The sequence below is a fragment of the Tripterygium wilfordii genome, chromosome 20 (genome assembly GCF_013401445.1).
Source record: "Tripterygium wilfordii isolate XIE 37 chromosome 20, ASM1340144v1, whole genome shotgun sequence".
NCBI lineage: Eukaryota > Viridiplantae > Streptophyta > Magnoliopsida > Celastrales > Celastraceae > Tripterygium > Tripterygium wilfordii.
Window position 1 is genome coordinate 7,029,373 of NC_052251.1, and position 21,009 is coordinate 7,050,381.

The window sequence follows — 21,009 nt, forward strand, 5'->3', positions numbered from 1 at the left end:
ATGCAGATGAAAATTTCATTATGAGCAAAAATGTTAAAGACCATCCATCTGACTTACGAGCAGTGTTCAACATCTTAAATAAATTCAACATGAAGGTCAACTTTGAAAAATACGCCTTTGAGGTTTCGTCGATTTCCTTGTCTCAAAAAGGGGGAATCAAGGCTAACCTAGAAAAAGTGGAAGTAATCATCAATATGCAAGCGCCGCGTAACAAAAGAAGTACATCAACTTATTGGTCGAGTAGCAGCCTTAAGACGATTTCTAGCTAGGCTTGGCGACAAATGCAGACCATTCTTCAATGCAATAAAAGAGGTAAGTACGGAATTAGCCCCTGTACTTTGTTCTTTGAATCAAAAAAGCCCTTAATCTTTTTTTTGGATCAACAAAATCCTTGCACTTACAAAATGGATCAAGTTACCCCTTTTGTTAAATTTCTGTTAAAAATGTTGATTTCGTAGTTAAGTGCATTTTTTTCTTCATTTCTGATGTGGTATACATGTGGATGTAACCTATCAAATGGTGACACATTGCTACTTTTAAAAAAATCTCCAAACATGTTCATGCTCTGCCTCCAATGATAACACTCCATTTTTGGCAAAACCCTATGAAGAACCAAACCCCAAAATCAAATCAAGAGCATATTTAAAGCATCCCTAATTGAAAAGCCCGGTAGTTGTTTTCCCATCAGTTCTTGAAATCCCAATTCCACTAAACCTAGATTTTCAAAACCCAACCCTCGAAAAGCACCTGCCCCACCCCGTGCCCAAAAGCTGCCATTGAAGGACTGTAAGGCAGGAATGCCACACATCCCTACCTCAAACAACATTGGCCATGCGGTTCACGTTGGGCTTGACGAGATCGTAGTGAGAGAAACCCTCGATGAGGACTGCGAGACTAAAGACAAATATTAGTGCCGCTGTGTACATCTTGTGGTGGACACGCAAGCCTATCATATTCCTTGTCGTCTGTAACGTCTCGACCCAGAATGCGTTACTTTTAGTATCATCTTAATCAATATCCTAATTAATTCAATCATTAAGTCACCAAAAATTTCGACAGCACCTCCCCTATTACGGAGGATGCCAACCTGGAGTCAATGCGTAGCAAATATCACAATTACATTCCCAATACTAGGCAGGGCCTTAGGCCATCTAACAATTCATATCACAAATAAATTCTCTAATCTAAGCAGGGCCTAAGGCCACCTACCAAATCATATCATCAATAAATTCTCAAATCTAAGCAGGGCCTCAGGCCACCTAATAAATCATATCATTCATAAATTCTCAAATCTAAGCAGGGCCTCAGGCCACCTAACAATCACATATAAATTTCCACACACACTAACATGTATAATCAAACAACCAATGTAAAGAGCAATTCTGCATGCATAATCAATTATCAGGACACGAAGTCCACAAATTCGATTCGGGAGTCCCGATCACACGGAGCACCCTTCCAACCGTCCATCCACCATCGAATTGAGGTATCACACAACATGTCTCAAACAAGAAAAACAAGTATGACAAAATACTAGTAACGTAATCAAATTCTAGAACCATCTAGTCCTATTACTCTCTAGGGGCCTATCCATGTCACGCACGCTCCTCCTGATCCGCAACCCTGGTACCAGAACTAGACTCACCTGCAAGGAGGGAATAAAGAAAAGGAAAAGGGTGAGCGAAAGGCTCAATAGGGAATAATAAAGAGTAAGTGAATAATATAAGGCTGAAATAATAAAGAAAGGCACAAATGAAACAATATGATAGCTAACATCATGTACACCAACACAAGTAGTAGATGCCACACCATACGAGATCCTAACTTGGCCCACCGACATCCCTATACATATCGGGATCTTGAATAGCCTAATGACATCATCGTATGGTGCTTCGAGCATATATGGAATCCTAACTCAGTCCATCGGCATTCCCGTACTCATAGGAACCCTGAACGGCCCACCGACATTCCATATTTCACATCACTCAAACCTAGGAGATATACGGGTCTATACCCGACATCTACCATGCAACTACAATGCGTGTCCAACATGGCGATGCAATAGGATATACATACAACCTACATATATATACACTACATGATGCATGTTCAAGAATAATTCATGCTCAATGGAAGATTGAACAAGTACGGTATGCAATATAACTCAAATCATACAACGAAGAAATCACAAAGTGGGGTTGCTCTCCCTTAGGTGCAATTAGGGCAAGAACGAATCATAATGAACAATGAGAAACGATAATGTTTTTAATAGGAGACATATTCAAAGAGAATAGCAAAGGGTGGAATTTCCTTACCTCAAAGCGAATTGCAAGTTCTTACCACAACCGCAATGTATTCTCCACATAAATTCACTAACCTATTCAATAAAATAAGCTTCATTAAATTTCTATATTCCTCAACCCATTCAACTCTCACTTTCCATATTCTACAATCCAACCCATTTCTAAATATTCACATTCTACCTTAATTTTTCAAGGTTAAACCATTAAAATTCCATCACAATATTATTTTCATCCTAACCCAATTTTAATTGGAACAATTTGAGTCAAGAAATCTTACCTTGAAACTTGTTAGTTTCACCAAATCAAGAAAGCAAAGTCTCCACTTGAATTGGTTCAAGAACCACACTTGAACCTAATAATATAGGAAGATTAGAGCCTAATTTCAAGTTATTGAACAAAGAAAACTCTCTTTGAATCAAAATCCCCAAAACCTATTTAACTCCTAACCCTAGAACCAAGAATTTACCTTAATCCTTCTCTTTTCTTTAACCCAATGGAGTGTGGGTGTAGGTTTCAAGCTTGGAGCGCCCTCATCTGCCGGAGCTTCGCTGGAAATTCGCCGGAAATGGAGCTGCCGTGGTGTGGTTTGAGAAGAAACAAAGCAACCTCTTTTTTTTTTTTTAATTGAATGTTACTCGGGTGAAGGCATCTGTGCCTTCACCCATTTTACTTTTTTTTTATTATTTATTTATTTATTTTGGTTTTGTTTTGTTTATTTATGTTATTATTATTATTATTATTTTTCCATTACTTTTTATTCTTTTGCTTATTTGACCCTAACTTTAATTCAACTATTCTTTAAACCCTTATAACATTCTAACTTCATCTCACAACTTTTATTATTTTCCACATAGTAACTCCTCATATAGGCAGCATACTGCCTCTGCTTTCGTCTCAATTGAGTTCTAGTTAGAGGTGCTGGAAACTTCTTATGCTTCACCAACTGCCATCTGTTGGTAATGGTGCTGGCTGGTGGTTGCATGTAGCGCGGTTTCCATCCCTTCTTTTCCTTGTGGACCTGAGAATTTTTAAAATTATGAGCTTTTGGTTCCCATACCTGAGATTTCTCCTTCAATTTCCTTTTAAGCTCCAGGTAGTCACGAAGATCTACATCAATTGCATGCATAGTGGTCGCCACTGGAGGAAATGGATCTTCATCTACCAGCATGGACTCCTTATCAGGGAATCGTAAGACACCCTTGTTTATTTTCTCCTGAATCATGTTCTTCAGTGTCCAGCAGTTGTTGGTGGTATGAGACCATAGGTCATGGTATTTGCAATATTCCTTCCCTTTCATATCCTCTTGAGATGGTATTTTGTGTCCAGCTGGAAATGTGACAAACTTTTCCTGCCATAAAAAGTCAAAAATCTCCTCCGTTTTGGTAACATCAAAAGTATAATTGATGTAACCACCCATGGGTTGTTTCTTTGCTGGCTCAGTTGCTTTTGATTTGGATAATGCGGGACAGACCCACACTTTCTTTTCTGAAGTCACCTCTGGAGAAGCCATCTCCATCTCCTGGTAGTAAGTTCCCATAGAAGACTTCTTTCTCCTACTTTCTTCTTTCAACAATTCTTCATACTCTGCTACCTTTGCTGCCATCTCATAAAAGTCATAAAATTCCATACCTTGGATTTTTTTGTGCAATTTAATGTCCAATCCTCGCTGGGCCATTTTGACAAATTCTGACTCAGGCAGATAGATGCGGCATCTATTCCTCAGCCTTTTAAAACGAGCAATATAAGCATTGGTGGTTTCTCTTGCCTTCTGCACCAATCTGGATAGTTCAGCCACAGACACCTCTGGTTCAGCTCTAAAGAAATGAGTATGAAATGACCGTTCCATCTCCCACCATGTATTGATGGAATTTCTTGGTAAGGTGGAGTACCAAGTAAAAGCAGCTCCCGTCAAGGAGTTTGGAAATAACCTGAGACGAAGGTTGTCAAAGTTATCATAGTTTGCCAATTCACCACATTGCATAGTGAAACGACCGATATGGTCCATGGTGGACAGCCCTTCTTCTCTAGAGAATAAAGTGAAATCAGGTACTCTAAATCCTTTTGGATAAGGATTCTCTCTATCCACAGCAGCTGGATAGGGTTTGTGATATTCTGGCCGACCAACCTGTCTAAGGTCGTGGCCATATAGATCTTGAACTAACTGTCTGAGAGTCTCCAGATCAACAGGTGGTGTTTTCGGTGGAATAATAGGTTGAATCCTACGAGCAGTACCCACTCCTGCAGCAACGTTACCTTCTAATCCAGTAGGTTCAGTGGTTGCATAGGCAGTTCGATTGTTCATAGGATTAGTATTTCCATATGTGATAGGCCTGAAATTCTAACCATTACCAAATGGAGAGCGCATTGGAGGAGGAGTGTACTTGCTGTAACCACCATCAGCCTGGTAGTTTGCTCCTTTCTATTATGGGAATTGCCCCCCCATAGTCATATCTTCAAACTTCTGCTCCAACTTTCGCTCCATCTGTTTCATGGCATCTTCAATTGTTTGGTTAGAACGTACCTCCAGATTTTTGATGGTTTTGACCAAATGTTCAAACAAATGGCGGCTTTATTAGATAAGCCAGCTGGTCTTTCAATGAGCTCTTGCTTTTCTTCAGTGCTACCATCATTGGCAGCCTCTTCCATTTCTACCAGTGGGTTTTCCTCTTATGGATTCTCCCCAGTGATTGTTTCTTTTCCTGACAAGCAAGAGCGTGGTGCCATGGTAGTTTTCAGATGTTTCTTCTCTGGTCCCACCGGGTGTGCCAAAAAAGGTTGTTGTCACCAAAAAGTGGCCCAAGGTGATGATGATTTGCAGGTGTGCCAAGTGTAGTAAGCGGTTTTCGTCCGGCCAAAAACAATACAAAAATTCAAAAGCCCGTTTTTGTACCCACATGCCTATAAAACTCATTTCTTTGGCCCATGAACACACAAATATTCATAATCCATTTCTTTGATCCATAAGCCCACAAGTTCCCAAAATTTTGGTCCAGCCCACTAATGAATCATAACTCTAGAAAATATTTAGGAATAAAAGAAAACAAAAAAACATAAAAATAAAATAAAATAAAGTTAGGAAAAAACAAGACAATGATAGGAGAGGGAGGTGGTGTGAAAAATAAAAGTCAAAAGGGACAAAAAAGAGGGAAGAAAATCGTGGGGGACAAAAGAAAAAGAAAGAAAAGACAAAAGAGGAGAAGGTGAAAAAAAAATGAAAAAGAAAGAAAAGAAGAAAAGGTGGGAGAGAAAGTGGGGAACCAATAGAGAAAGGTGCAACACAAATTGAGAAAAAAGAAAGGAAAAAGGAACAAATAAGAAGACTTTCGGTGATGTTTGAAAAAAGACAAATAAGAGAAGACTATGTTTTGGTGGAGGGAGGGGTGTCGCACACTAGTAGAGAAAAGGAGAAGAAAAAGAATAAAAAGAGAGGAGGCAATGGGGGAAGTAGGGGGGAGAAGAGAGCAAACGGTGAGAAGGAGAAACCAAGAGAGAAGAAAAAGGAAAATAGAAGAAGAAGGAGAGAGTCTTTCGTCACTCAAGGAAAACTTTGAAAAGGGAGATTTTCTATTGCTCTAAGAAGGTAATATCCCATATACACTTTGGTTCTTTGGATTCACATTTGTACTCGATGCTCCATGTCTTTAGATCCATTTTTTGATCCATGTCTTTAGATCCATGCTTTGATTCCTATTTCGAGTTTGATGTGCCTGTTATATGTTAATGAGTGATTGAGATTTTGTCTCTCTTTTGGATCTGTTTATATGAGCTCTTGTTTATATCAAGCTGTTTATATGGATCATTCCTGTTTATATATGTGTATATTGTTCATGTTTTTAGAGGTGTTTATATGCCTATATTCTGTTTATACTGATGATGAACCACTGAGATGTTGTTTGAGTTTGTTTTGATCTCTTTTGTGTGTATGTGTGGTGCATATATATATATATATATATATATATATATATATATATATATATATATATATATATCATGTCTGAGTGCATATTATATTCATATATGGTGTCTGTGTGTGAATGTATATGTTGTATGTATATATATGCATTTGTCAGTATATATGTTATGCGTGTACGCATAGATTTGTGTGTGTATTATATGGTGTGTATATATATATATATATATATGGTGTATATATAGCGTGTGGGTATATATGTGTGTCTCTGTGTGTGTATATATGTACAGTATGCATATATATGTATATGTGTGGTGTGTATGTATATATATATGGCATGTGTATTTGTGTGTGTATATGCGTACAGTATGTGTATATATACTGTGGTATATATCTATGTGTTTGGTCTACAGTGTATATATATATGTTGTGTGTGTGTGGGTATGTGCGTACAATAGGTGTGTGTATATTTGTGTGCAGATGGTGTGTATATATATATGTATATATATATGTATACAGTGTTGCATATATATATATTGTGAGCATGTGTGTGTATTATATGGTGGGTGTGTGCATGCGTACATACAGCGTGTGTATATATATATATAGATTGTATATGTGCTTGTATATGGGTATATTCCAGTTTGTATATTTGTATATTTGTGTTTATGTATGCATATTTATAAGGTATATGGACTTAATTTGATTTGAGTTTTTATGACGTTGGATCCCATTTGACCATTCTTGTGTTTGTGTTTGTGTTTGTTGGGCTTGGATCGGGCTTGTGACGCTTGGGCCGGAGGGCAACTTAGAGGATTTGGGCCGGATTTGAGCAATGGGTCCCGTGGGCAACACCCCAATTGTTGTATAATATTTTATATTTGTCTTGTGTACATAATTGTAAAGAGTAATCCTAGTAATAGGATAAAAATAGTGATGTAAAATAGAAATACATACATAAATATGTTAGGGTGCTAGAAGCATATAAACATTAGGAGATGATTTTGTGAATGATGATTGCATTAGAATGCATGCTTAGGATTTTGATTTTTCACACCATGCCATGATGCTTAGACGTATGCTAGGATTATTTGAATGTCATGAAAATAAATGCAACGCGTTAGTCATTGGATTAATCCAAGCCGTCTCACATTAATAAAACACATCAAGATTAAATTATGGAATCCTTATGTTTTGATTAAATACCAAAGAGCCTTCAAGATATTGGGGTTCCATTGGCATTCATTGAAAACATTTGGATTTCGTGGATCCGGAAAGCAAATGTGTTTTTAGGGATTAGGAGAATTTATTTACGGACTCAACGGCGGGTTTAAAGATATTTGACCCATTCAATGAGCCATAAATGGATTCTTTCTTTTCTCATGAAGAACATAATTGTGAGTAAGACTTAAATTAAATATTTCTTGATTGTGGGCCCTTTTGGTACATCAACCAAGTCCCCAAAAAATCCTTTTTCCCCAAATATCCAAACCCACTCCAAGTGGTACCCTATCCAATCTTTGGCCAAGCCGGGAATGGCCCCAATGATCCCGTGCAACCCCTTTTTTCAAATATCCAAACCCACTCCAAGTGGTGTTTTCTCCAATCCTTGGCCAAGCCGGGAATGACCCCAATGATCCCGTGCACCTTGTTGTCCAAACCACTCCAAGTGGGTTTTTTTCATTACCTTCCAATAAGACCCATCAAAATGGGATTTTCAAAAACAAATCAGAGCCAAATAGGAAAACATTCAAAGGTAACCGTTTTCGGGAGTTGTGGGGTGCCTAACACCTTCCCCATGCTCAATAGACCCCCTTGCCCATTTTTCTCGTAGACCAGAACGGATGTCTAATTGCATCCTAAAAATCAATTGGTGGCGACTTCATTGTTTTTCAAGCCGGTTGCTTCAGCTGGCGACTTCACTGGGGAAATCTGGTTGTTGTACCAAAGGGGTCGGGCCTTGTTGTCTTATTGTTTTTCTATTTGGTTGATTTGTTTATTTTGTTGTACATGTTTCTTTCAACATTTTTGAAGAATCTAATGTGTTTGTTCATGATTGTAGATAAAATAACAGGTTTTTGGTTTCATAAAATTTGAGGGTTTGTTGAGGATATGGTATGATTCCCCCGCACACACATCACTATTCACATGCACACAAATGACCCATAAAAACCGGGTCCTACTAGTGATTAGTGAGGGTTGATCTTTGCTTTTGATGGATTTTGTCCTCACGTAAGCAAGGAAAGACATCCTCCTGGATTGACGTCCCTTCAAGATATTGGGGGATGGGTTCCACTTCCAGATATGGGGTGTGAACTAACCTGATCCAGTGGCCTCTCGCGTAGCCGCGTTATAGTTAGATATGCCACCCATATGCACATTACATAACCCTAGATCCGGTTCGAGACCTTCAGAAATTGGTAGGAACCTGATTTTGTTAGGAACAATGGGGGATTCTCCTATCCTTAACTCTATTTATTTTCTATACATTTAAATACCATATACCTTTATTCCTCATTTACATGTTTATATGTACTTGATACATACCTGTATGTGTATATCCATCAAAACACACTTGTACATCTTTTATACATTTGCAATGTATACGTTAGCCTAGGTTATGATACTTGTACATTTGCTAATTATTCATACATGTCCATATATACTTGTACATCTGTTAATCATCCATACCTGTTCATATATACTTGTACATCTGCTAATCATCCATACCTGTTCATATATACTTGTACACTTGTTTATTATCCATACTTGACCACATCTACTTTCATACGCATTAGTGAACACATAAATCCACCATCATGCATAAGCATAAATAATGAAACTGATCAATTAATAAAATTTCTTTCATCATTAGGTGGCACGTAAAAAAGAAAAAGCATCAGTTCATTCATATCACCGTCATCCTTATCGCACCAGATTACAGTTACGAATTGCTAGGACAATGGAGAACGAACAGCAGAAAGAACTGATCCAGAAGCAGAGCCAGGAAATTACAGATCTGAAAGAACAAATGGCTATGTTGATTACTCAGATGTCACAGCTTATGAAAGGAAAAGCGGTTGCAGAAAGTTCAGCACAAAAAGGAGAGCCCATGCTTCAGCTTTATGACAACGCGACAATAAACTTCTCAGGAAGTGCGCCGGTAGTTGGGCCAGCCCGGGATGGTGGATTTCCATCACTGGATTCCCAGCAGAAAACGTATGTCATGCCTGTAGAGATTAAAGAGGAAGGAGGAAGGGGTCTTACTGTAGAGTAGTAGAAAAAGATGGAAAAATGGATGAGTTCAATTGAAGGATTTGGGCTTGTTGGCGCTTTAAGTCCCCATAAGTTATGTCTGGTGAAGGATTTGATCATTCCTCCTGATTTCAAGCTTCCGGCTTTTACTCTCTTTGATGGTACTAGAATCCCTCTAGATCATCTGACCATGTATTGTCGGAGGATGCAGCCATATGTTCATGATGAAAAGATATTGATTCACTTTTTCCAGGAAAGTTTGACGGGGAGCGCAACTCGGTGGTTTACAAGCTTAGATCCGTCTTCTGTTGAGACCTGGGAGGATCTGGCTAATTTATTCCTTAAAAAGTACGAGCATAACATGGAGAAGGTCCCCACCATCTATGATCTTCAGTGTACTGTCATGAAGGAAGGAGAAAGTTTTCGGGATTGGGCCCATAGATGGAGAGACTTAGCATCCCAGATGCACCCTCCGTTGGCGGAACAAGATCTGGTTAATGCATTCATTGACGCACTTCGAGAGCCTTATACTTCAAAAATTGCTGGAGGGGGGCATGCAGGTTTAGGAGAAATGATCCGAGCAGGGGAACGTATTGAGAGATGCATGCAAAGAGGAAATATTAGCATTAGCGTCCCCATGCTTGAGAAGCCAGAGTATCAGAAGGGAGGGAAGATGAAAAAGAAGGAAAACGAGGTGCATACCGTTAATTATAGCAGCAATCCCACTTATGGGTCTCCCACTTCTGATTACAGGCCGCGAAGCAATGCTCCCAGGCTGTCTAGTTCATATAACCACCACCTAAACTCAAATTCCCACCCGCCACCTCAGCATTCTTATCGACCACCTCAACAGACTTACCAACCACCTCAGCAAGCTTATCGACCACCTCAGCAAAATTACCAGCCACCTCAGCAAGCTTACCAACCACCCCGCCAAAATTACCAAAACTTTGAAAATAACCCTAGACCCCGAAGGCAGATAGAGCAGTTCGCTCCGATACCCATGACTTATGCCCAGTGTTATGACAAGTTATTGTCTAATTCAGCTATTGCACCTATCCCGGGAGGAGGACCCCAGAATCCACCTTATCCTCATTGGTACAACCCTGAGGTGACGTGTGCCTATCACGGGGATTCGCCTGGACATTCAATTGAAAATTGTCTGACCTTCAAGAGAATTGTGCAAAATATGGTCAATTCTGGATGGTTGAATTTTGATGGGATCAGGAAGCCCGATGTGACCACTAACCCTTTGCCGGATCATGGCAATGAAGGTACCAATGCTGTTGAGGGTTCAGGCGAGTTTAGGAGGAAAATTGCAGAGGTAACTATGTCTTTGAGTTTGGTGTTGGGTGCTTTGGAAAATGAAGGACTTATTAAAAGAGAGGAGTTGGACTTGACGTTGAGATACGATGGTTATGATGAGTTGAAGACTTGTGAATTTCACAAAGGAGTTGAGGGACATTCTCTGGAGAATTGTTTTCAATTTCAAGCAAAGGTGCAGGATTTGATTGATAGCAAGAAAGTAGTATTTGGTGTGAAGTCAGGGTGCCTGAATGCAGTCAATGCTATTGGGGATGAATTCTATAAAGGACCAAGGCCTGGTGGGAGGACGAAGCCAATTGTTTTGCAGTACTTTTTAGAAGATCAACCGTTTGTCAAAAGTCCACATCCTTCAAAGCCTTCTTACGTGAATGATAAGGTTGTTCCGTGGGTATATGAGAAAAATGATCTTGAGGTTGCTGTGGATAACATCTCAGGGGTGAGTAGGATAACCCGAACTGGACGGGTTTATTCTCGCGAGGAGTCAGGTGACCCAATGTCAGGAGCGGAAGCTGAAAGGAAAAGGAAGGGAAAGGACGTTGTAAGAGCGGAAGAGAATTTGAAAGATTTGAAGAAAGATCATATTGTATGTGAGGAAATTAAGAAAGCAGTGACTGATGTAGAAATTCAGGAGTTTCTGAAGATTATCCGTCAAAGCGAGTATATGATTGTAGACCAATTGAAAAAGACCCCGGCAAAGATTTCCATTTTAGAATTAATCATGAGTTCGGAGCCACACCGTAAAGTGTTGTTGAGAATGTTGAATCAGGCCTATGTGTCAGAAAAGATACCGATAGAATCTTTTGACGGGATTGTCGGAAATGTGCTCGCAACTCACTTATTATCATTTACTGAAGAGGAGATTCCAGATGAGGGGATGGGCCATAACAAAGCGTTGCATATTTCGGCCATGTGTAGGGGTTTTGAAGTGGCAAGTATTTTGATAGACAATGGATCGTCGTTGAATATCCTACCAAAGGAGACTTTTGATAGGCTGCCAATTGACAGATCATATTTGAAGCAAGTACTAGTGGTGGCTAAAGCCTTTGATGGAACCAAGAAGGAGATAATGGGGGAGATCGAGGTCCCTTTGGAGATCGTAAATGTTACATTCAATGTCCCCTTTATGGTGATGGATATATCGCCGACTTACAGTTGCCTATTAGGTAGGTCGTGGATCCATACTGCTGGTGCTGTACCATCGTCTTTACATCAGAATCTCAAATTTGCTCACGGAGGAAGAGTCTACATTGTTAAAGGCCAGTCGGAATGGATGGTGGCTAGCGTTTCAAACTCACTCCATATTGATGCGGCCCTGCAGGGGATTGAAAGCTCATTTCAATCCTTTGAGATTGCTACTGCTAGTTTTGTGAAGGAAGAGCAGTTTCTGGTGCAGCCCCGTTTATCAAAAGTGGCTAAGTTTATTGGAAGAATTATGTTGAAGATGGGATTCCGACCAGGGGGAGGTTTAGGCAAAGAGGAGCAGGGGATAAAGAAGCCAATAGTTGCATTGAAACAAGCTGAGCGCTGGGGTCTTGGGTATAAGCCAAGTAGAGCTGATAAGATACAGATCCAGGCTGAGAAACAGGCAAAACGGATCGCTCATTTTGAGGGTCGAGAGCAGGATGTTCCGAAAAATTCAATCCCCTGGCTATATGACAGTTTCGTGTTTGGAGACTTCTTGGAAAAGGTCAATCCTCTCAATGCAGGGGCAATTCCAGGGAAATTGATCCTTAATCTTCCTGTTGATCAAGTGGAAACGAGTCGAACTGGGGCAAATTTTGGAGAGCTGTGTGAGCAGTTTGAAGATTTTCATGTCGCTGTTATAGAGGAGGATCAGAACTTTGCTGCTAAGTCTTATTATGTTGTCCCTCGGCCTCCAGGTTTTGAGCTCAACAACTGGACCAGTTTCGAATTGCCAGTCTCTATCAACAACCTTCAAGAGTAATCTCCATATGCACTATAATCTGTGGTCTAGCTCACGGCCACTGATTGGGTTTTTGTGATGAGCATGTCTTTACTTTGTCTTTTGATGAATTCGCATAGTATGGCCTTAGTATGTTCTCATGTTTCAGATGATTCTGCTATGCTTATCATAAATAAAAATCTTTGTTCACAATTCTCACGTCTATTCACTTCATTTCATCTACCACTCCCAAAATTCCAAATTTCACACATTCCATTTTAACAGGACTGAAATTGATGATAATGAAGAGGATGAACCTAATGAACCAGATTTTGGGGCACCCATTAACAATGTTGAATTTGACTATGACTCTGAGGATGAATTTGAGATATCGCCAGAAATGTTGAGACAAGTTAATCAAGAAGAAAAGATAATTCAGCCACACCAAGAAATTACTGAGGTTGTTAACTTGGGAACTGAAGATCAGAAAAAGGAAGTTAGGATTGGTGCAGCTTTTGAAGGAGGAGATAGAGACAAATTGATAGGTTTGCTACATGAATATCAGGATGTTTTTGCATGGTCATATCAGGATATGCCAGGACTTGATACAAACATAGTGGTCCATAAATTGCCATTAAAACCAGATTGTCTGCCAGTGAAGCAAAAGTTGAGAAGATTGAAGCCGGAGATGCTTTTGAAGATTAGAGATGAAGTAAAAAAGCAGTTTGATGCAGGATTCCTCGCTGTGGCAAAATACCCCGAGTGGGTTGCAAATATCGTACCAGTCCCAAAGAAAGATGGTAAGGTTCGGATGTGCGTGGATTACAGGGATCTTAATCGGGCGAGCCCGAAGGATGACTTTCCTTTACCCCAAATTGACATATTAGTAGACAATACTGCTAAACATTTTGCGTTCTCCTTCATGGATGGATTCTCAGGATATAACCAGATCAAGATGGCACCGGAAGATCAGGAGAAAACTACTTTCATCACTTTATAGGGTACCTTTTGTTACAAAGTCATGCCATTTGGTCTCAAAAATGCGGGAGCTACTTATCAGCGAGCAATGGTTACTCTGTTTCATGATATGATGCATAAAGAGATTGAGGTGTACGTGGACGACATGATTGCTAAGTCAAAGGAGGATGAAGATCACGTGATTAACCTGGAGAAGTTGTTCAAGAGGTTGAGAAGGCACCAATTGAAGTTGAATCCCTCGAAATGCACATTTGGGGCAACCTCAGGAAAGTTGTTGGGTTTTATTGTCAATAGGAGAGGTATTGAAGTAGACCCGGATAAAGCGAAGGCGATTATAGAGATGCCGGCCCCTCGCACCGAGAAAGAAGTCAGAGGTTTCTTAGGGAAACTCAATTACATTGCAAGATTCATTTCACAGTTGACAACTACGTGTGAGCCAATTTTTAAGTTACTTCGGAAGAATAACCCATCAGAATGGAATGATGAATGTCAAAGTGCCTTTGAGAGAATTAAACAGTATTTACAAAATCCACCGGTCTTGATGCCTCCGGTTGTTGGGAAACCACTTATTCTCTACCTAACTATATCGGACAATTCGATGGGGTGTATGTTAGGGCAACACGATTCATCAGGGAGGATAGAGCATGCGATCTACTACTTGAGCAAGAAATTCACCAGTTGTGAGGCAAACTACTCCATGTTGGAGAAAACTTGTTGTTCATTGGCATGGGCTACGCATAGGCTCAGGCAATATATGCTTTATCACACTACTTGGTTGATCTCGAGGATGGATCCGATCAAGTATATTTTTGAAAAACCATCTCTTTCGGGGAGGATTGCAAAATGGCAGATGCTATTGTCAGAATATGATATTTTGTATGTTGTCCAGAAGGCAGTGAAGGGAAGTACAATAGCAGATTACTTAGCAGAGCAGGCGATTGATGACTCTCTGCCTATGAATCCAAGGTTCCCAGATGGAGAAATCTTGTCCTTAGAAATGGAGAGTCGGAAAGATATGGACGGATGGGTTATGTTGTTTGATGGCGCTTCTAATATCATTGGTAATGGGATTGGGGCTATGCTTATTTCTCCAGAGGGAAAAGTTACCCCGTTTACTGCTAAGCTTTATTTCAACTGTACCAATAATGTGTCTGAGTATGAGGCCTGTGCCATGGGAATTCAAGCTGCTATTGATGTTGGGATTAAAAAGCTTCAGGTTTATGGTGACTCTCAATTGGTGATCAGGCAATTGTGTGACGAATGGGAAACCAGGGATGCCAAGTTAGTCCCGTATTATCAACACATCAAAGAGTTGATCAAATTTTTTGACTGTGTGGAATTTGATCATATTCCAAGAGAAGAAAACCAGATGGCAGATGCTTTGGCCACTTTGGCAGCCATGTTTGGTTTGGACCCTCGAGGAGAAGTGGAGGTTATCAAGATTGAGAAACGTGAAATTCAGGCACATTGTTTGAATGTAGTAGCAGAACCTGATGGTAAACCCTGGTATTATGATGTGAAGCAGTATTTGGAGAAAGGAGAATACCCTCCAGAGGCCTCAGATAATGACAAACGCACCATCCGAAGGCTCTCAAGCTCTTTCTTCTTGGATAAAAATGTATTGTATAAGAGAAGCTCGGGATTTGTGCTTCTTCGATGCATGGATACTGATGAAGCCAAGCAGATTATGGAAGAGATTCATGAAGGAATATGTGGTACTCATTCGAGTGGATATTCAATGGCAAGGAAGATATTGCGAGCCGGTTACTATTGGCTTGCCATGGAAAGAGATTGTATTAGATATGCGATCAGATGCCATAAGTGCCAGATTTATGCTGATAAAACTCATGTCCCAGTGAACCCTCTACGGGTATTAGCAGCACCTTGGCCCTTTTCAATGTGGGGTATCGATGTTATTGGTCCTATCGAGCCCAAAGCTTCCAACGGACATCGTTTCATCCTGGTTGCAATTGATTATTTTACAAAGTGGGTGGAAGCAAATTCTTATACTAAAGTGACAAGTAACGTTATCGCTCGATTCTTGAAAAAAGATATTGTATGTCGCTATGGGGTTCCCGAAAGGATTATTACTGATAATGGCACGAATTTCAACAGCAAGATAGTGAATGATTTATGCGAGCAGTTCAAGATCAAGCATCATAATTCATCTCCTTATCGTCCCAAGATGAATGGGGCTGTTGAGGCAGCTAACAAAAATATCAAGAAAATCATCCAGAAGATGACAGAGAATTACAAAGATTGGCATGAAAAGCTTCCCTTCGCCTTATATGGGTACCGGACTTCTGTACGTACATCCACTGGTGAAAGTCCTTTTGCTTTAGTATACGGGACAGAGGCTGTTCTTCCCATTGAAGTAGAGATCCCCTCAATAAGAGTAGTGGTGGAGGCCAATTTGGACGAGACTGAGTGGGTCCGAACCCGTTATGAACATCTAAATTTTATTGAGGAGAGAAGATTAGGGGCACTTTGTAGAGGACAACTTTATCAAAGGCGAATGATAATAGCACATCACAAGAGGGTGCACCCTCGTTGTTTCAGAGAAGGGGATTTGGTACTAAAGATGATTCAGCCACCTCAAAAGGATCACCGTGGAAAATGGACTCCTACCTACGAGGGACCATATGTGGTGAAGAAAGCATTCTCTGGTGGAGCGGTAATTTTGACAAGGATGGATGGAGATGATTTGCCTCACCCAGTAAATGTTGATGTTCTCAGGCGGTATTATGCTTAAAAAAAAAAAAAAAAAAAAAACCCGCTAGAGTGAAAACCCGAAAGGGCGCTCTAGGCAAAAATTAGGGACAAAATAAGAAAAAATCCCACTAGAGTGAAAACCTGAAAGGGTGCTCTAGGCAAAAATTAGGGACAATAAGAAATTTTATTGAAGTGAAAACCCTCACGGGTACTTTAATTATGGCTGCAAATTTCGATTGCAGATTGTTTGAAGAAAGGAGGTTGAGACATGAGTCTGTTGGTTGTTAACTTGTCTTGCATTGACATTGGTGCGGAGTACAGAATCGACCTCGTCGTTGCCAGATTGGAGGACAGTTATTTGGGCAAGTACCCAAAACTGGGGCAGTTCTCGGGATGCTCTTTATGCTATCATTTGTTCGTTCGTTAAACAGAATGAGAAGTTTGTTGGCAGAAATGGAGGACTCAGAGACAGTCTCAGACGAGTCAGATTTGATCATTGTTAATTGGGTGCACACCAAAACTGGGGCAGTTTTGGTGGAATCTTTGAATTATTACATATTTCATCTTGGAGAAGTTGGGTTTGTCCCTTCTTCTTTTGACTTCTCTACATTCTTGTACATACCTTTGTCAATTGGCACCCATCCTTTTCAATAAAAATAGTGAAGAAATTCATTTCTGTAGTTTGTCACTTATGGCATCTTTTTTTTCATACCCCAACTCCATTCTCAATCCATGTTCCAAAAAGTTTATCACCTGCATTCATTAATTGACATGCATGGCTATACTATTGAATTTATCACTGATAAAGTTTTGACAGGAAATGTGGAATATGCATTAGGACATTACTCTTGATAGGAATTTGATTAGATTTTGGCATCCTGAGCTGGAAAAGATTTGAGTGAAAGACTTGAAGCCGAGGTAAGCATTAGTAGGAAAGAGAAGATCATATTCATATGACATGCACAACGAAATGAAAATAAATCCAAATGAATTGGCAGCCTTGAACTCAAAAGTGGGCACATATGCAAATAAGCATAGAAGAAGAAAAGAGATAGCTCAAGAGTTGGGTTTGGGAATGAGCGAAGGCTTTTGCTAATCAGCATAGAGAAGATGCATTGAAAATCCAGAGTCAGAAAGTCAAACCCTACAAAGAAGCAGATTTGTTCTAGCAATTCGCAACTGTACGCGTGCTTGAGGACGGCAAAGCCTTGAGAGAACATGCATTCACTCAGTAATGAGACATTCATATTTGAGCAAAATAGGTCATTACATGCATCATTTTTGCATATGGTTTGTCCTTTTTGTATTATGACAGGTTTATGCAGACGATACAGCCTGGGCATAGTCATTCTCCTCAAATCAAAGCATATCATCTGCTCGGAACATCTTTCTGTCAAGGTGAGATTACAAAAACTCCCGAATACCTTTTCTCAAAAAAAAAAAAAAAAGAGAGAAAAAAACAACAAAAACAAAAACAAAAAAAATCCTTTTTCAGCCAAACCGGGAATGGCTTCAAATGATCCCGAGCACCTTTTCTTCAAAAAAAAAAACAAAACAAAACAAAAAAATCCCTTTTCAGCCAAGCCGGGAATGGCTACAGTGATCCCGAGCACCTTTTCTTCAAAAAAAAAAAACAAAAAAAATCCTTTTCAACCAAGCCGGGAATGGCTACAGTGATCCCGATCACTTTTTCTCAAACAAAAAATTTTTTTTTGGCCAAGCCGGAGATGGCCCCAATGATCCCGTGCAAACCTTTTTTAAAATTTACCAAACCCACTCCAAGTGAGGTTTCAAACAAAATTGTTGGCCAAGCCGGGAATGGCCCCTACGATCCCGTGCACATTGTCTTTTTCAATTTACAAAACCCACTCCAAGTGGGATTTCATTCAAGCATTGGCCAAGCCGGGGATGGCCCTATGATCCCGTGCACCTTGTTAAAACCCGCTCCAAGTGGGATTTCATTCAAGCATTGGCCAAGCCGGGGATGGCCCTATGATCCCGTGCACCTTGTTAAAACCCGCTCCAAGTGGGATTTCATTCAAGCATTGGCCAAGCCGGGGATGGCCCAATGATCCCGAGCACATTGTCTTTTCAATTTACAAAACCCGCTCCAAGTGGGATTTCATTCAAGCATTGGCCAAGCCGGGGATGGCCCTATGATCCCGTGCACACCGTTTTTTCAAATTACAAAACCCACTCCAAGTGGGATTTCATTCAAGCATTGGCCAAGCCAGGGATGGCCCTATGATCCCGTGCACCTTGTTAAAACCCGCTCCAAGTGGGATTTCATTCAAGCATTGGCCAAGCCGGGGATGGCCCTATGATCCCGTACACCTTGTTAAAACCCGCTCCAAGTGGGATTTCATTCAAGCATAGCCAAGCCGGGAATGGCTTCAAATGATCCCGAGCACCATCAGCCAAGCTGGGAATGGCTACAGTGATCCCAAGCACAGATTTTCGCCAAGCCGGGAATGGCTACAGTGATCCCGAGCATCTTTCCTTATCCTTTCCGTACGAAATTCGGTTAACTACACCTTTGTTTGCCTTTTATTCCATAAAAGACATACAAAGGGGGGCAACTGTAGTAACCGATTTTCGTCCGGCCAAAAACAATACAAAAATTCAAAAGCCCGTTTTTGTACCCACATGCCTATAAAACTCATTTCTTTGGCCCATGAACACACAAATATTCATAATCCATTTCTTTGATCCATAAGCCCACAAGTTCCCAAAATTTTGGTCCAGCCCACTAATGAATCATAACTCTAGAAAATATTTAGGAATAAAAGAAAACAAAAAAACATAAAAATAAAATAAAATAAAGTTAGGAAAAAACAAGACAATGATAGGAGAGGGAGGTGGTGTGAAAAATAAAAGTCAAAAGGGACAAAAAAGAGGGAAGAAAATCGTGGGAGGACAAAAGAAAAAGAAAGAAAAGACAAAAGAGGAGAAGGTGAAAAAAAAATGAAAAAGAAAGAAAAGAAGAAAAGGTGGGAGAGAAAGTGGGGAACCAATAGAGAAAGGTGCGGCACAAATTGAGAAAAAAGAAAGGAAAAAGGAACAAATAAGAAGACTTTCGGTGATGTTTGAAAAAAGACAAATAAGAGAAGACTATGTTTTGGTGGAGGGAGGGGTGTCGCACACTAGTAGAGAAAAGGAGAAGAAAAAGAATAAAAAGAGAGGAGGCAATGGGGGAAGTAGGGGGGAGAAGAGAGCAAACGGTGAGGAGGAGAAACCAAGAGAGAAGAAAAAGGAAAATAGAAGAAGAAGGAGAGAGTCTTTCGTCACTCAAGGAAAACTTTGAAAAGTGAGATTTTCTATTGTTCTAAGAAGGTAATATTCCATATACACTTTGGTTCTTTGGATTCACATTTGTACTCGATGCTCCATGTCTTTAGATCCATTTTTTGATCCATGTCTTTAGATCCATGCTTTGATTCCTATTTCGAGTTTGATGTGCCTGTTATATGTTAATGAGTGATTGAGATTTTGTCTCTCTTTTGGATCTGTTTATATGAGCTCTTGTTTATATCAAGCTGTTTATATGGATCATTCCTGTTTATATATGTGTATATTGTTCATGTTTTTAGAGGTGTTTATACGCCTATATTCTGTTTATACTGATGATGAACCACTGAGATGTTGTTTGAGTTTGTTTTGATCTCTTTTGTGTGTATGTGTGGTGCATATATATATATATATATATATATATATATATCGTGTCTGAGTGCATATTATATTCATATATGGTGTCTGTGTGTGAATGTATATGTTGTATGTATATATATGCATTTGTCAGTATATATGTTATGCGTGTACGCATAGATTTGTGTGTGTATTATATGGTGTGTATATATATATATATATATATGGTGTATATATAGCATGTGGGTATATATGTGTGTCTCTGTGTGTGTATATATGTACAGTATGCGTATATATGTATATGTGTGGTGTGTATGTATATATATATGGCATGTGTATTTGTGTGTGTATATGCGTACAGTATGTGTATATATACTGTGGTATATATCTATGTGTTTGGTCTACAGTGTATATATATATGTTGTGTGTGTGTGGGTATGTGCGTACAATAGGTGTGTGTATATTTGTGTGCAGATGGTGTGTATATATATATGTATATATATATGTATACAGTGTTGCATATATATATATTGTGAGCATGTGTGTGTATTATATGGTGGGTGTGTGCATGCGTACATACAGCGTGTGTATATATATATATAGATTGTATATGTGCTTGTATATGGGTATATTCCAGTTTGTATATTTGTATATTTGTGTTTATGTATGCATATTTATAAGGTATATGGACTTAATTTGATTTGAGTTTTTATGACGTTGGATCCCATTTGACCATTCTTGTGTTTGTGTTTGTGTTTGTTGGGCTTGGATCGGGCTTGTGACCGCTTGGGCCGGAGGGCAACTTAGAGGATTTGGGCCGGATTTGAGCAATGGGTCCCGTGGGCAACACCCCAATTGTTGTATAATATTTTATATTTGTCTTGTGTACATAATTGTAAAGAGTAATCCTTGTAATAGGATAAAAATAGTGATGTAAAATAGAAATACATACATAAATATGTTAGGGTGCTAGAAGC

The 21,009-nt window shown here is 39.7% G+C and overlaps 1 protein-coding gene, 1 long non-coding RNA gene and 1 pseudogene across 2 annotated transcripts; 2 read left to right on the forward strand and 1 right to left on the reverse strand.

Annotated features, from left to right (window-relative positions):
• Positions 1 to 1,362: 1,362 nt before the first annotated feature.
• On the reverse strand, positions 1,363 to 2,953 carry LOC119987385. The gene is made up of 3 exons (XR_005465443.1): positions 2,770 to 2,953; positions 2,581 to 2,655; positions 1,363 to 1,645 (listed from the first exon to the last, which is right to left on the reverse strand). It is a non-coding gene; the product is annotated as an uncharacterized LOC119987385 (long non-coding RNA).
• Positions 2,954 to 5,670: 2,717 nt separating this feature from the next.
• LOC119986761 lies at positions 5,671 to 12,897 on the forward strand. The gene is made up of 2 exons (XM_038831439.1): positions 5,671 to 5,883; positions 9,089 to 12,897. Exon 2 carries the CDS (start codon positions 9,500 to 9,502, stop codon positions 12,737 to 12,739), a length of 3,240 nt encoding a protein of 1,079 aa, XP_038687367.1. The 5' UTR covers positions 5,671 to 5,883; positions 9,089 to 9,499; the 3' UTR covers positions 12,740 to 12,897.
• Positions 12,897 to 16,427, forward strand: LOC119986762 (annotated as a pseudogene).
• The last annotated feature ends 4,582 nt before the right edge of the window (positions 16,428 to 21,009 follow it).

What these genes read in the sequence shown, in the direction of transcription:
- LOC119986761 (XM_038831439.1), top strand. Translation starts at nt 9,500, where the DNA reads ATGGAAAAATGGATGAGTTCAATTGAAGGATTTGGGCTTGTTGGCGCT.